We start from the raw sequence: 16272 nt of genomic DNA on the forward strand, positions 1-16272 counted from the left end.
TTGTAACGACACCAGGATAGGGGGCTCGTCAGGAAAGGCAGTGTAATGCTCACGGGCCGCGCGCCGCAATCGATGTATCGCGATTTGAAAGAGCAGCGACTGATTCACAATATGACTCAAGTCATCCTGTCTGATAAACGTGCCATTGTGGTATACGTCCCGCATATGGGAAATGCCTGCCTCCCTCATCACCCTCAGAGACAGGGCCTCGTGTGTGACTGACAAGTGTGCATGATACTCTAGACGCAAGTCCGGCGCATATAACGGTAACTTTTTTGCCAGTTTCCCTATTCTCTGCCAGGCCGACACCGTAGCATCCACGGCATTGATCTCTGATTTCGGGGTACCCCTCGAGTGATGAGTGACTACACTATGCAGAGGAATTAAGCCGCGTCTCCTTCTTCCACCTCAACGTGCGGTGTGAAAGCATGCGATCTATACCAATATTACAGGTATTGAGCCTGTGCGCTTAAGTAATATGCATAAAAGTCCGGCGCCGCAAAACCTCCCTGCTCATATCCCCTTGTAAGCACCGACCACTGCACCCTTGCCGCCTTTCCCCCCCACACCAGTCGAAGTAAATGGCCTCTGAGCGTTTTAAAGAAAGACAGATTGAGCACTATGGGCACATTTACAAACAGATGAAGGAAACTGGGTAAGACTACCATCTTAATGAGTGCGAGACGATCCGCCAGCGACAGGGGCAGCTGCAACCAGGTGTCGACCACGCTTTCTAATTTCGAACACGCCCTGCCATAATTTTCGCGAATCACTACCGCCGGATCCCGATGCACCCACACTCCCAGATATTTCACTGGGTCCACTGACCAAACCAGCGGAAACTCCAGATCCGGACACGTAGTCCCAGCCGTCAGCGGTATTATGAACGACTTCTCCCAATTGATATTGATATTCAGCCCAGATATGCGGCAAAATCGCACATACTCCCGCAGTAATTGCGTTAGATATCGCGACGGTTCACGCACAAACAATACCATGTCGTCCCCGTAAAGTGAAATCGAGACCGGCCGATGGTTAAAATTCAAGGCCGTCTCTGGCACGAATCCGTATTGATCCGGTAGAATCAGACCATGCATCGGAGGCTGTAGCTTAGTCGCTAGGATCTTAGCATCAATATTAATCAGTGATAATGGACGGTATGAATCGCAGCGCTCCAGGGGCCTATCTTTCTTGAGTAAAGTAACTATGAGTTCCTCTCTCATGGATGGGGGGAGCACCCCTGTGTCGTATGCCTCAGCGTACACCTCCAGCAAGTGCGATGCAATAAGATCAGCGTACTTCTTTTAAAATTCCACCGGTAGCCCATCAGGGCCCGGCGCCTTGCCATTAGCCAACGCCGCGATAGCCAACTTGACGTCCTGTTCGTCAATTGGAATACAGAGATACCGACGCTGCACATCCGACAACCAAGCACATGCTATGTCTTCCAGATATGCATCAAATTCTTCCGTCGGCAGCGGCCCCCTCGTTCTGTACAAATCCTTGTAAAAAATACTTAATTGTTCCGTTATGGCCTCCGGAGTGCAATGCTTACCACCGTCAGCATCCACTATTCTATCCACGTGTGTGTGCTCCGACCTCGCCTTCATCTTGAACGCCAACGTCCGACCTGGCCTGCCTGCTTCCCCTTATCTCCTAGCTGCAGGTCTGCGAGATATATATTTTATCCCTGCTTCCGCCTGCGAGTCATATTCCATCAGTAATTCCTGTATTCTACCCAACGTGGATAAATCGGGGCGGTTAGCGTAATCCCTCTCAAGATCTCGCAGTTCCGCCTCAAGTCTCTGCAAACGCGCCCGTATGTCACGAAGGATGCCCGCAGCTGTCCCAATACATACTCCTCGATTGGTGACCTTGAAGGCCTCCCACAGAGTGGCAGCTTGATCAACCGTGCCCTTATTAAGGGTGAAATATTGTTCGGTGGCATCATGTATAGTTTTCATACACAGGATCTAATAGCGCCTCAGTGCGTAGTCTCCACCCAAATGGACGTCGGGCTCCGGTCGGAAGTTTCAACAACAGCCGCACCGGATTATGATCCGACAGTGTGCGGGCAAGAGGCGCCACCTCGACTACCCATTCCAGAATCTCATCGCCAATCAACCAGTAATCCAGTCGTGACTAGTCGTGACCAGCTCCCATGCATGGCCGTTGCATGCGTACCCTTTTTTCTTCCCGTATTGCGAAGTCGCCATACATCACATAACCCAAATTCCTCCATAACTCGCAGCACATTTGCAGCTACTCTTGGATGCGGTGTGTTTCAGGGTTCGATTTATCCAACTGTACATTCAGGTATGTATTCAGATCCCCCCCCCCAAATGACAGGGGCATCAGGCCAGTCCCTCAGTTGCTCAGAGACACGCGCCACACATGCCAGGTCATCCACTATGGGACCATAAAATTGACAATGACAACCAATTTTCCACACAGCTTCCCGCATACCATAGCGCATCTCCCCTCATCATCTGCATATGTATGCAACGCCTGGAACTCTACTCCGCGCTTCATCAGTTTCAGCACCCCCGTGCATAGGAGGAATATGAATCAGCCACACAGTAGCCCGCCCACCTTTCGGGCGCCCCACATGACGCATTTGGAGCAAGATGCGTCTCTTGCAACAGCGCAACCTTTATTCCATATCTGTTTAAATATGCAAGCACCTGGCGCCCTTTTTTGGGAGAATTGAGGCCCCTAACATTCCAGGTCAATAGGGCACATTCAGTAGCCATTAGACAGTCAATATGGTAAACATAAAAGCTTGTGAGTGGCAGTCCCCCCGGGAGACACGCAATGCACCGCAGAGCACCTTCAATATGAAGCGCATCAAACATCTCGGGCCGCGTCTGTGATTGACCTTAACACATAAAAAACTGCAAACAAACAAAAACACACAAAATCCCCGCCTCCCTCCACCTCCCACCCACTCCAACCTCCCGATTAGGTCGAGACCATCCCCCCCCTCACCACCCGCCTTACTTCTACCATATGGGTAATACCCTCTGGGGGAAGAAGCACAGCAGCGTATACCCACACCGAAGTGTGGTCGCCGGAACTATTTCCATCTTGTTGACGCTCAGTCAAAGTTAAAAAAACAATGCAGATTCCTCACATCGCACCATCAGGAGCCCCAGGGAGCACAGTAATAACCTCAACAATTCGCACTCATCCTCACTCCTTACACCATAGAAGCCCACAGTGTTCCGCACGCTGCAAAAAGAGGCATAACAGTGCAGTAGTATCTGAGAGCAACACAGAGCAGCAGTCAGTCTGTGACATCCAGCCCCGATTCCGCTTGTTCAACATCTGCATGCTTTTGCCGAGGCTTTACTTTGCATATATGTTTTGTGAACTTTAATGCAGATTTAGCGTCCGTGAAAAAATGAGACTGTTCTTCATGCGTCATTTTTAATTTGGCAGGGTATAGCATAGCATAGGGCACCGTGGCCTCTCGCAGCAACTTCTTTACCGGGACAAATTCCCGACTGGCAGCTTGGACTGTCTGGGTGTAGTCCGGAAAGAAAGAGAGGGTGTCGCCCTTGTACACCACCGGTTCTTTTGCCCTTGCTTCCCGGAGAATAGAATACCTATCAGCATAGTTAAGCAGTCTGGCAATGATTGGCCGTGGCGGCGCTCCCGGTTTAGGTCTAGGCCCCAGCGACCTGTGTGCCCTCTCCACTATCATCACACTGGACAGAGCAGTCCCAAAAAGTTCTCGCAGCATGCAGTCAATGAACGGTTCCATCCGGGATATAGGCGTCGTCTCCGATAGGCCAAGAATGCGCACATTGTTGCGCCGAGAGCACGCTTCCAAGTCTTCGTTTTTTTCGCGCTGATGACTTCCAAGAGTTTTTCCATTTGAAGAAGCTGTGTGTGATTCTCGGCCTGCGCATCATGCCCATCAGACACTCGATTTTCCAACACATCCAGCCTGCGTTCATGTTTCTCCACCTTTTTCTTCACTACATCAAGACCAGTCGCCAGGGCATCTATTTTGCTATCAATAGTCTTCATTCCCGCGCGTAGCTCAAGGAGAATGGTGCGATTTGTCATCTTCAGTATCCTCAGGCGTGGAGGATGGCCTTCTAGTCTCGCTCTGGGCTCTCGAGCTCTCTCCCGCCCGTGACTGTCGCTGAGACGCAAAGGCCAGCTTGGCCTGTTTGGGTTTGGACTTGCACATGTTAGTGCACCACAACTCTCCAGTATCTACAGACCAGGAAGCAGCAGGCAGCGACGGCGTCTTACTCTGGTATTCTCAAGAGTCCCACTGCGGCGTCCCTCACACAGTTGTCGTCTGCACCACCCAGCGCTGTGGTCAGCGCCGCTTGCATCACTGTCCACAGCCACCCCTCCTCGCGGCACAGCTCAGCAGGATGCCACCTCTTCTCTGCAGACCTCCACCTCTGGCACCTCCGGTAGGCGCCCGAGTACCACGCCGGCCGTCTGCCCACCTAGTTCAGCGACCACCCGCTCCCTCCCATCGTCTACCGACCGGGGGAGGAACGCCGCGGCCCGCAGTCAAAGTCCCGCCGGCCCACAGCCAGCACAGCACCTAGCAGGACACCACGGGCAGCGCAGATCCAGCCACTCTCCCGCGGAGGCCCCGCCACGCAAGGCCCACAGAGCACCGCCACCTAGGGCCCACAGTACTCCCCGTCAGCCTCACACCGCCCAACCCCGCGAGCCTAGCCTCGACCGGCGCTGCACTAACCGGTGTCTGCCTCCAGGTAGTCCGTCCTCGATCCCCCGCTCCGCTGCCTCCAGGATACTGTGCACGGCGTCTGGATCGCCACCTAGTCACCGCTCAGAGCCCAGGCCGGGAGCCGGTCCACGTCCGCGGCAAGGCTCCAGGCAAAGCACCACTCGGCTCCCGCAACTGCTCCTCGACACCCCGCAGGTCGTCAGCAGCAGCAGGGGGCAGGGGCGTTCAGCAGAGGTCACCCCCGATCTTCAACCCCAGCCGCCAATTTCTTCCGCGCTACGTGATGGAGCCGCCCGGTCCCTCTCAGCTCTCCGAGCGCAGTGCCGCCATTTTGTCTGCCGCCTTACGGTCCGCGCCACCACAATATTCAGGGCGATTACTCAGTGCCCACACATGCTACACCGCCATAAGTCACACCGCTGGCCCCCTGTTATCCTCCGCCGTGCTCAGCGACGGTGTTGAGCGCCGTTCAGGATGGTATTAGCCTAGTTTAAGGTTCCGGCGTGCGGAGCTCCCTCACAGGGCAGCCATTCCGCTTCGCGCCGTAGCCACACCCCCATCGAACTGTCATTCTGTCTTGACTATACATATTTTTGTTTTGCTCCCATATTTTTTGTTGTTGATTGTTATTTTTCTGTTTATTGGGAAAAGGGGATGTTTTAGGTTTTATGCATTTCATATGTTGTTGTTTGAGATTGTCATTGATCAACCTGGCCTTGTGGAGAGAGCTCTTATTGTGGGAGAGTAGGGTCTGCTTCCTATGGTTACCCCCACTTTTTGCTGTGATTCTCTGGTTTTTCGACTTTAGTGTGGCTGTGGACTTGCTAATCAGGCCCACAGCCCAGCTGTTCTCTCTCTAAATTGATACCATGTACTTTAGCTACATACCAGATTGGTTACTGGGTCACCCTTGTGAGCCCCTGTATAGTGTACCCTAGGTACCCAGGGCATAGGTGCACCCTAGGCCTACCAGGGGCTGCAGCATGTATTGTGCCACCCCTGGTTTGCCTTCCAAACTGACACCACATGTCTGTTCACACAGCCTGGGTAAGGTGGTATAATCCCCCCTTACTTAGATATAGTATACCTATATCTATATATACATATAGACACATATACACCTATATGTCACTCCTATGGCAGGCCTTAACAATCCTGGAGGCAGAGTACTTGGTTTTATGTGAGAGGGTGCCCTAGCATGAGCTGAGCCCCTCTGCACCTTTCGGAACCATCTCCTTATAGCTGTTCTATAATATAGCCATATCATATACTTTTAAGTGCATTGTAATCCTTGCGGTTAATGCTAACTTTGGTTTGGCTTTATCAAAACATGTTGTGTAAGGTTTCAAACACTTTGGAATACTACATCCCCCCCCCGCGCCAGTCCTGGCGGCGGGGGTAGCATTCCACCCTTCTAGAGGGAGAAGACATGTAGTTACTGGTTTACCTTGTTAAAGTTAAACAGAGCCTCATTATCACAAAATGGATGCTGCTGCCACAGACACAAGTCTGCCCTCCTGTTGCTGGACGAAACACCGGCAGGGGAGGCCTGGATAATAGGTTTCTTTTCCAAGGAGGGGCTGGCACCACCCAGACAGGCTTTTGTGTATTGGGGCAGGGAGGGCTGCATTCAGTGAATGCTTTCCAGACACTGCCTGGGGCACACAATGTGCTCCATGCATTTCCCAGTTCAAACCGGTTGCCACCCCCTTCCAAGGTCCACCCATAGGAGGGACCTTAAAGGTAGTCCAGCCCATAAACTTAGTATAAGTATAGAAACTCAGTCCCTAGGACTTTAAATTACCCTGGACCAAACTCTGAAACATATATCCTGGACCTTCGACATTCCATTTCGACTGGAAGACGGAAGATATCTCCCTTGTGGTCAAGGAGTGACCACCCTGTTCCAACACGCACCAACAGCAACTTTGCCAGTCTGTATTTTCGAGGCTCCCGACGGATCCTGAAGAATTTGCGACACAGGACACAGACTTCCAGACATCTCTGACCCAGACCTTTGCTCACAGCAAAGCTGAGACGGTGGCGGACACGAGAGACGTGGGACCGGAACTCCTGGACATCCTGCATTTTGCAAGCTGCACCTACTAAACGAAGTTGTGCATTGGGGTGCTTGAAGCCCCAGACCCGAGCACCATTTGTACCAAAGCTCAGAGGCCCCCACTCCACGAGTGACCCGTGGGCCCTGCTTTTGCATTTCAGCTCGACGCGTCTTCGCGGTTCCTTGCCCGTTGGCTAGTGAGCCCCCGAAGACTTTTCTTTGAATCTAACTTGCTTCCTGATTGCTCCAGGCTTGCTCCAACTTCCCTGCAAAGGAAAAGTTCCTCAGACCTTGCTGGTCTGCACCGAAGCCAATCTCGACATTCTGCTTGGGTTATGTTTGCCAAGGCTTGTTAGATCCAGTCCGGATACCGACACCGCAGTCAACTAGATCCTGTGGGACAGCTCGAATCCAGCTTCTGGTTGTCGTCGACGCCTCCTGGTCTTCGTGGCTGCAGAGACAAACTTCACCTTTTCACCTGAAATCACCCGACATCTGGTGGCATCTTCCTTTCGCCACCCTGGTCACTGGCAAGTGATCCAGACTCTGTCCCTTCTGCTTTCAGGTTCTACAGATCTTCAATCCACCCTTGGATCCACCCGGACATTTTTCCTCTGGTCGCCTGGAGCACTTCTTTGCAGCTCTCCATTGAAAACGACAACGAAACCCGACACGAAAAGACACCTATGCACGTGGCTTCCCTGGATGAGGTACTCCGGTGCTCCCGTGGTTCTTGACTCTCGAAGTGTCCTAGTTTAAAAGGGTTCCATCGTAGTCCATCCGGAAGTGTCCTTAAAATGTAAATTTTTAACTTGTTTGTTTCCCATAGAAAGTCAATGGTAACCCGCGGCTGTGTTTAGACACTGCACTCGTCTCCCGTGGGCCTCCTACTTCCTAACCTTTGGTTGCTTAGAATAGCCCCAGCGATTCCACAGGCCCCAGGCCTGCTTTCTAATTCTAACGTGGTTCTTATACCATTATTTTAGTATATGGTTTGTGAAGCCCTTAGGGCATAACGCATACTGTGCAACTTATCGTATGCTAATTGAGTAACTTGTATTGTACTTTTACCTCTGACCTCATAAAGAGTGCAGAGGCGTTGTGTTTAGAATAAATACATATATATTTGATATATGCCTTGTGTGGTGTGCTTTCATTTGGTACTATAATTGGTATAACAACTTGCTTAATACGCTCTCTGAAGTCTTAGCCTGATGACTGCTCGTCACTAGGATAGCTTTCTATAAGGTTGACTTTACAACCACCATCAATAAGGGTCGATTAGACTGGTGCAAGGTGCCCACTAGAACTAGTGGACATCATATGCAGGCTAACTTCTCACACTTATGTGCTGGAAATTCCGTTCTCCAACAGAACTGTCACTTTGAGAGTAGCCTGCCAGGAGTTGCATGTTTACAGAGCTTAAGTATGTAGAGTGCAATATGTTATTGATTACCATGGATGAGTGTGTAGAGGGTCAAAGACTCGTGAGGCAGTCTTTAGTGAGTCATGATGCCCCTTCCTTCCATCACCAATGTTAATAAATAGCACATTCTGCTCTGTGCATCTGCGTATGTCTTGTGCCATGCTATTTTTGGAATCTGTACTTGTTTTAACAAAAAGTACTTGGTCAAAATCACATTGTAGAGATCTCGTGAGTGTTGGGAGTTTTGCTTTACTTTGGTAATAACCTCAAGCTTGATGTTGCCACTCTAGTAATAAATGTGCAAACACTCTAGTAGTAAGTTTACTATAAATAACCTGTGATTGTGCCACATTTCTTTTCACTGCCATAAACTTAATTTATATGTGTATACGCACACACGCAAGATGGTTTGTTGGGTTAAACACTCATAAGTGACATCAGCTGTAATCTTGAGGTCATAATTTTGATTCTGGCAGGGCCAGAGCAACCTTCCATCCTTCCTAGGGCAGTATATAGAGTACCATTGCATTGGGCATTAGTAACCTGTAAATTTGCAGTGCTGAGGGTCGGCAAAAATTTGCTGTTTGTATAATACGATTTTGCACTTTACTTTATAACAATCAAACACAAAACGCAAAGCGTCGTGAACAACCAACACAACTATTTCATAAACCAGTTTGTACATTGTTGTATTTTACACTAGAGAAACAAAAACCTTGCATGCTTTTGTGTGCTGCTTATCAAATAACCAGGAAACGAAATGTTTATTTTTTTTTAAACGTTTGTCCTCCTCGAATGTGTGAAGTCTCTTAATGACCGGTTTTCTTTCCCCCGTAAGACTGCACTGTTAAATGAAGCAGCCGCTCCAAGTAACAGTAGTGGCAAATGCCTCTACTAATAGTAGAAGATACTCTGCAAAGTCTCAGTGGCCCTCCTGATTTCCTGTGTGCAGTCCTTTCTGTTGTACATGCTGTCTATTACAAAGCTCTCTCAGATTTCCCCTCATCTCTCGCTGGTTTTCAGTAAATGGAATCTAATATGTTAATAAATTCGCCTTGGCTCCCGTTGTAACTGCTTGAAAGGTTATGTCAGTCGGGGTCCTTTGTTACCTCCTTGGCATCGGGTGCGCCCTAACAAAGCTTGACCAATGCTCGCCTTGAGCATTGATGACGTCACAAACGACCCCCTGATGCCTTGCACCTCGCCAGTGCTCGAGGTTCAGGCAGCTTGCCTCGCACTTCAGACCAACGCGTTTATTTCTGTAACGTTTCCGTAATGCCGATATACTACTAATAGTGGTGTTCACCCATTTCTTTTACTTAGGAACTCGCCAGAGGCAGGAGCTGTTTTCCCGACTTCGGCCCGATCCCGCCGGGGAGTCTTCAAGCATGAATCGAGGTTTGTGCTAATTTCGTTGAATGTTTCCGAATTAAGTGATTTTCAAGATCATTTTATAATTTTATAATCATTCTACCATTAAATCGTTTTATAATTATCCGCCATCCGAAGAAAACAATCAGTGTCTTAATTAGAATCACAAGTACATCTTTCCAGTAGCTGTGTGTTCACCTGAGGCATTTTCGAAAATTCACAAGACAGCCTGTTTAACCTTTCAATGACCTTCACTAACATGTGACTGACTCCATTTTAGGCTAAAATAGCTGCCCATCAACGCATCTGACCCCCTGACCTCGCCTGTGACAGTTGTTCGTCTCTAAAAGGCTCAGGCAGGGTATAAGGATAACGGCGCAACTTACCCACCCCTAGGCCAATTTACACTCGTGTTCCGATTAGATGATGCAGTAGGCCTCATATCTGACAGTGTTTTAAAGCTGTGGGCTCTACTTGGCACTGCCATGTGTGCTTTCAATGGCACTGGCATGGCATATGTTCCTCTGTTTAGAAACATGGCTTTATTTTAGACATTTTCTGCCCCAACCATAGCATCCTTCCAGAGATGAAGCTGGTAAATGGCCAGCTTTGCCCGTAGCCTATACGCCAATCTTAGATGAGCCTAGCATGTGGCTACCTCTAATGTGAGCTAGGCTTAAAAGGTTATTGTTAATTGCGACTCATATAGCACATAGTCTGCCAGTAGTACAACCTCACAACCTCATAGCACCTTTCAGTGGCCAGGGATAGGACTTCCCAAACGTTTTAATCAGAGACTTGCATCTGATGCGTTTTTGTGCAGCAGTGTGCTTAGTAAAGTTGATATGTCCGTCTTAACTAGTTGCCACTTTTTGGTGGGTTGAGGCTGGAGAGATTGTAGATTGTCTATGTATCTCCTAATTTTATGCGAATGCACATTGGCCATTAAAATACAGGTATGATAGGTAGTCCAGGGTAGCACGCGTAGGTGCCTGCCTTTAATAACCCTTAATTATAATGGGGTGACCCAGTGACCCTCAGAACCTGGGTATTACGTGATATGCAAAAAGTGGTTCTGTCGGATTGTACTCAATCTCTTTGATTCAAACAATTACTTGGCTCACAAATTTCTCATATGTACTTTTTTCATGAAAAACATAGAGATACTTTGAAGGAAAAGCACACACCAAACGTTATTTTCCTGGTTCGCAAAGTTGTAATTATTCAGTCACTTTGCAAAACATTTGTTCTTTTTGAATATTTAAAAATCGGTTGTCCATATACATTGAAAATATAACGACAATAAATAAGTGCTGCAGTGAATAAACGTGATCTGTGACTAATGGTGACTGTTCTAGTGATACGGTTTCGTGAAAATGCAATTTAGATACACTGGTCCAGCAATAACTTCAATTTACTCAAACAGTATTGTAAATCATATTTTTCTGTTGAGATGTAGTGAGGACCAATTGGTGGATTAGCGTCGACGTTTCGACCCAGCGGTATGGTGCCGGTTTATTAGCAACCGTTTCGGGTCTTCATCAGGACAAGGAGGGGGACAACCTGAAAGGAGGAGGTGTCTTATTCATAACCTCTGTGGGATGATTGTTCTTTTATTGAAGCGTGGTATCTTTGTAATAGAATTTATCACCGTCCGGTGACGAATTCGGGTTTGAAGTGCCGCAGCCGCGATCACTTGAGGAGCATGACAGCAGACGTCCGAGATACAGACGTCTGCTGTCATGCTCCTCAAGTGATCGCGGTGATAAATTCTATTACAAAGATACCACGCTTCAATAAAAGAACAATCATCCCACAGAGGTTATGAATAAGACACCTCCTCCTTTCAGGTTGTCCCCCTCCTTGTCCTGATGAAGACCCGAAACGGTTGCTAATAAACCGGCACCATACCGCTGGGTCGAAACGTCGACGCTAATCCACCAATTGGTCCTCACTACATCTCAACAGAAAAATATGATTTACAATACTGCTTGAGTAAATTGAAGTTATTGCTGGACCAGTGTATCTAAATTGCATTTTCACGAAACCGTATCACTAGAACAGTCACCATTAGTCACAGATCACGTTTATTCACTGCAGCACTTATTTATTGTCGTTATATTTTCAATGTATATGGACAACCGATTTTTAAATATTCAAAAAGAACAAATGTTTTGCAAAGTGACTGAATAATTACAACTTTGCGAACCAGGAAAATAACGTTTGGTGTGTGCTTTTCCTTCAAAGTATCTCTATGTTTTTCATGAAAAAAGTACATATGAGAAATTTGTGAGCCAAGTAATTGTTTGAATCAAAGAGATTGAGTACAGTCCGACAGAACCACTTTTTGCATATCATGCCTTTAACAACCCGTCAATTGCATATTCAGGCTGTGTTTGGTTCATGTTCAGAGCTCTGTCTAACTGTGTGCTGTTGAAAGGCGGTGTCTTTGTGTGTGTCGTGGTATGTAGTACTGTTATAATCAGATAGCAACCTAACTGTATGGCACGTCTCCACTGCGTTATTTGTAGTACTTGTGTCTGATGTGTTTGGTAGGGTGTTGTGTTAGTGTTCCTTGCTGTTGGGGCTACATAGCCATTTGAGGCATGTCTGGGCTCTGCTGGAGGCCACTTTTATATTGTTTCTCAATGTACTTATTGCTTTCTCATGGTACTGTAGGGCTTACCTAACTCCCTATTACCAAGACTGCTTTCAGGGACACCGATCTGACTTGACAACTCATTCACACTTTCAGAAGGACACCAACACTAGCTTATGTCTCCTAAATCACTTTCCCCCTGTTATATGTCCTGTAAAGCTGTCCAGTCCAGGATCTCAACATCTGAAGGCGAGGCCACACTGATGCTGAGACACTATTTTTAGGTCTCGCGACCTATCAATGCGCGCAAGCGCATTGAGCGGAGCGAGAATTCAAGTGCTCGAAATCCTCGTCAAACCAAGGGCTTCTTGCGCTGCGGTTTTCATTAAGATCACGTGACCAAACAAGCACGCGCATTCACGGCCGCACGGCACATCAAAGGGCTTTGCCCAGCGTGCGCTCTGCGGCTTCTCCTCCCCTAATTGAATAATGGCTGGCCCGGCCGTACTTTCAGTTTCCCGGCCGGCAGCTCTTAACGCTTGTTTATTTTTTGTTGTTGTTGTCGACTTGGTTTCCTTTTGCTGTGTTTGTACCAACAGCTATGCTGTGTATCTCTGATAGGAAGGAGGAAAAAAGGCAACATCATTTCTTCCCTTCCAAAAGAGCTACTTCTGGGTTTCGACGTTTTGGTCTGTCATGATTAGAAGAGGCATATACATCGCTTATTCTACGCTATGTGACAGCAATTAATGCCAACCACTTAATACATTAGAGCAAACTAAAACTGCCCTGTGTGTGCGTTGTGTATGTGTATATCTCAGAGTATTTGCGTGTCTCTGTTGTGCGATTGTGTTTGTGCTCGTGTGTCTCTTTGGAGTATGTCTGTTTTGCGTGTTCATTAATGTGAGCTTGCTACATGGCAAATACCCTTCACTGTGACATCTGGTTGTGTTCTGCGATGTCAGTTTTTTTGTGGAAAGCCCACGCACTGATTGTTAAAAAATAAGCCTAGTAGCCCACATAGGCTCTCGCAATTCAACATGGCGGGCAACGTGTGTAGTGTGGCTCCATTCCAGCCTGTACAATCTAACCATATGTACTCGTCATTAGGTGGAGAAGGTTTTAAACCACAGTCTCACCGAGGTCCCCGGTACAAAGGTTTACATCAGGTCGTGCGTTTAATGAAATGGGTTTCAGCGATATTCAATTTTGCTAATGATAAACACACGGCCTGGAGCAGGAGGTTTGTTTCCCCCTGCACGCTGAAATGCGAATCTGGACATGATTAAACTTTGCGCTGGCCTCCAAAGCTCTGCATTTAATTCTCAAATGGATATTGCCCTTAGCAAATGGGCAGCTTTCAAAAGGTTCCCCAAAGCAAGCGATGTATAGTGTGCTGCAGCCTCAGGATATAATGCCTGTCTTTATTTATATCTTGGAGTGTGCGGTGACAGGGCGGGGTTGCTAGAGACATGCTTTGTGACAGTGCGAGTTATAAGGTGTGTGAGGGAGAGAAGGTTGCTGCGAGCTGTAATTACAACATGAGCACAAAGACAAATATATTGTTCGATACATAATTCTTTGCACGTAGTATTTGCGCTGAAGTTTTGATTAATGGATTTAAGTGCACACGAACCGAGTGCATAAATGTGTGTGCCCAAGTGCTATTTACAGCGGAGTGCGTCCTGTAATGGCCTAACCAACTAAATATATGTGTGAGAGGTGTGTGTGCATACGTATTTAGAAATATCAAATATAGGGTGTTACAGCATTCAATCGTAGGGGGCGGCCTATGAGGTATATACAGCCCCGTTCAGTACATCCCTCACTTACTAAAACAGGTGGATTAAACGCCACCGACACACGGTAAAACGTGAATGTGCTTCGACATGAAAGACGCACACAGAAGGAGCAGGTACTTGTCTTAATCGACAAACAGATGATTCCCTGCCCCGGGGTAACAAGCATTAGATGCCCTTCATCGCCGCATGGAAAAACTCGACCCAAGGCAAAGTTTACCTACATTTGGTAATATTTGTTGATGTGTCTTGGGTTGACACTGTTACTTGCGAATCGCGGCTTCGCTGTCGCTGTTTCAGTTTTTTTTCCCACATGTTGCTGTTTGGATGTAAAAGAAGGTTCGCGCATTGTGTAAACACCGTATTCCACGCAGAGGCCCGTCTATACCAGGGCTGAGTGGTGGAAGGAAGTAGTGGTGTGGCCCAGAGGCAGGGCCCGGACAATAGATTAATCAGTGAAGTGTCCCATGAAGAGATGGGACCCTCTTTCAAAGAAAGGGGAAGCAAGCAGACATAAAAACAAATCAAGCAAGTCATACCAAGACACAGAAAATGAAGCCACTTTTCTCCGTCGGGAAAGTGTCAATAAGCCACCTACATATTTGTATGGAAAATAGTTAAATATTTTGTTACAGGAGTGCGTTTAAGCCTTTTGTCAGCGTACTTTTCTTTTTTTTTCTTCTTTAAATTGCTTCAGGAAGACTGCCTTTTATTGCCCGTCACAAAACAGCGAACAGGATGGATTCCTGCCGGACTGAAAGCATTCCCGAGGTGCACTTCCCCAACAAAAATGCTGCCTTTTACAGCTCTGTTTGTCCCACTGCTGTTGTCCTAAAAGGCAAGAACAAACTAGCACTGGCGTTGCCAATAGGTCTCGCAGTAGGAAAGTTGGAGCTATTACAATTGCAAATAACAATGCCTTTTATTTTTGGTTTCATTTTAAAAACATAAAGGGCTTTGTCATTTACAAAACCAATAGCTCCAACTTTCCTACTGCGAGACCTATTGGCAACGACAGTGCTTATTTGGGAAGTACCTGTTGTGAAGTAGACCACACATTGCTCTATATTTCCTTGCATGTAACCTCATAAGTAAAGGGATAGATGTAGGCTCTGCAGTGCAGCCTCTATCAATGCATCCCTGGGAGGGATGTTTGCATCCAAATTATTTGGTGCAGACGATATGTATATAACATTTCCAGTAGCTTTGTTTGCTGAGGTTCCAAACTGCTTCATTTAGAACTAGATGTACAAAGCCATTTTGTGATCTCAATCCGTACGAATCAATAAATAACAGGGTTTTCGAGAGTAAAATGGCATTTTGGTATATTTAAAACCCATTTTCTGAGTCAGAAAAGTGTTGGAGGAGGAGCTTCGCGCGCAACCGTGATGGCCGCGTGAGCACAGGGCTCCCGGACCTTCGCCACCTCCGGCACTTATCCTGACTATTATCCTGGTTATGACGACGGGTCATTGAAGACGCACCCCAGCTGATATGATAGCTGTTTCCAGAAATCGATTTGGACCCCGGAAACCGATTTTACGAAACTCTGAACTTTTGTGGCCTGCTCCACGGAACTGCCCCGGGCTCGAGTCAATGGCCTGCCCGGGCAGTAATTGAACAACATCGGCCAGCCTGATCCTACTCTCTACCCAGGTCTTAGCTTTCGGTTTCGCTTCTGGCCTTGTACCCTCCCCAACATCGGTTTTGTTCCTGCTACCCAGGGTTTACTCAACTCACCAACTTCGCTTTAGTGCCGCGATTGAATGTCACTGTTCGTTGTATGGCGAGTGGTAACCTGTTCTTCTAGCGAACCCCTTTGGGTGATTTGAACGTAGCCATTTTAACCAGGTCTCAAGGTCCCCTCGGGGGCGCAGCTTTCAAGATGGCCGGCAAACCGGAGATCGAGAGGCAAAAGACCAAGTCTGTCCACCGTGGGGGTACCATACAATCTAACGTTATGGGCAGGTACACTCATCCTAAGGGATCCCCTGGTGGGGCGAGTAGGCCTCTGGGAGATGCGGGAGACGACTCAACGGCGGGAGATGATTTGACTCTACGTGATGTCATGGGCGCCATTGCTGGCATGAAGACCTCTATTGGCCAACAATATGAGACTCTGGCCCAAAAACTTGATACTGTGGCGATCAACGTCAATTTGATAAGGGCGGGTTTAGCTAAGACCAATGAAAAAGCCAAATCCCTGGACTTGAAGACCTCCAGCCTCACGACTGATGTTTCCGATCTACAAACGGAGGTCCGCAATCTGTAGTCCTCAAACGATTTTTTCTCTCG

At 47.7% G+C, this 16272-nt stretch overlaps 1 protein-coding gene across 2 annotated transcripts in view; it reads left to right on the plus strand.

Annotated features, from left to right (window-relative positions):
* ZC3H14 (zinc finger CCCH-type containing 14) overlaps nucleotides 1-16272 on the plus strand; it is a 355429-nt gene that overhangs the window by 230838 nt on the left and 108319 nt on the right. For both annotated transcript variants that reach the window (XM_086937625.1, XM_086937624.1), the window contains exon 10: nucleotides 9532-9606. In XM_086937625.1, the coding sequence (XP_086793751.1) occupies nucleotides 9532-9606 (75 nt within the window). The remainder of the gene's footprint in view (nucleotides 1-9531; nucleotides 9607-16272) is intronic.

Source organism: Lissotriton vulgaris, chromosome 9 (assembly GCF_964263255.1).
Source record: "Lissotriton vulgaris chromosome 9, aLisVul1.2, whole genome shotgun sequence".
NCBI lineage: Eukaryota > Metazoa > Chordata > Amphibia > Caudata > Salamandridae > Lissotriton > Lissotriton vulgaris.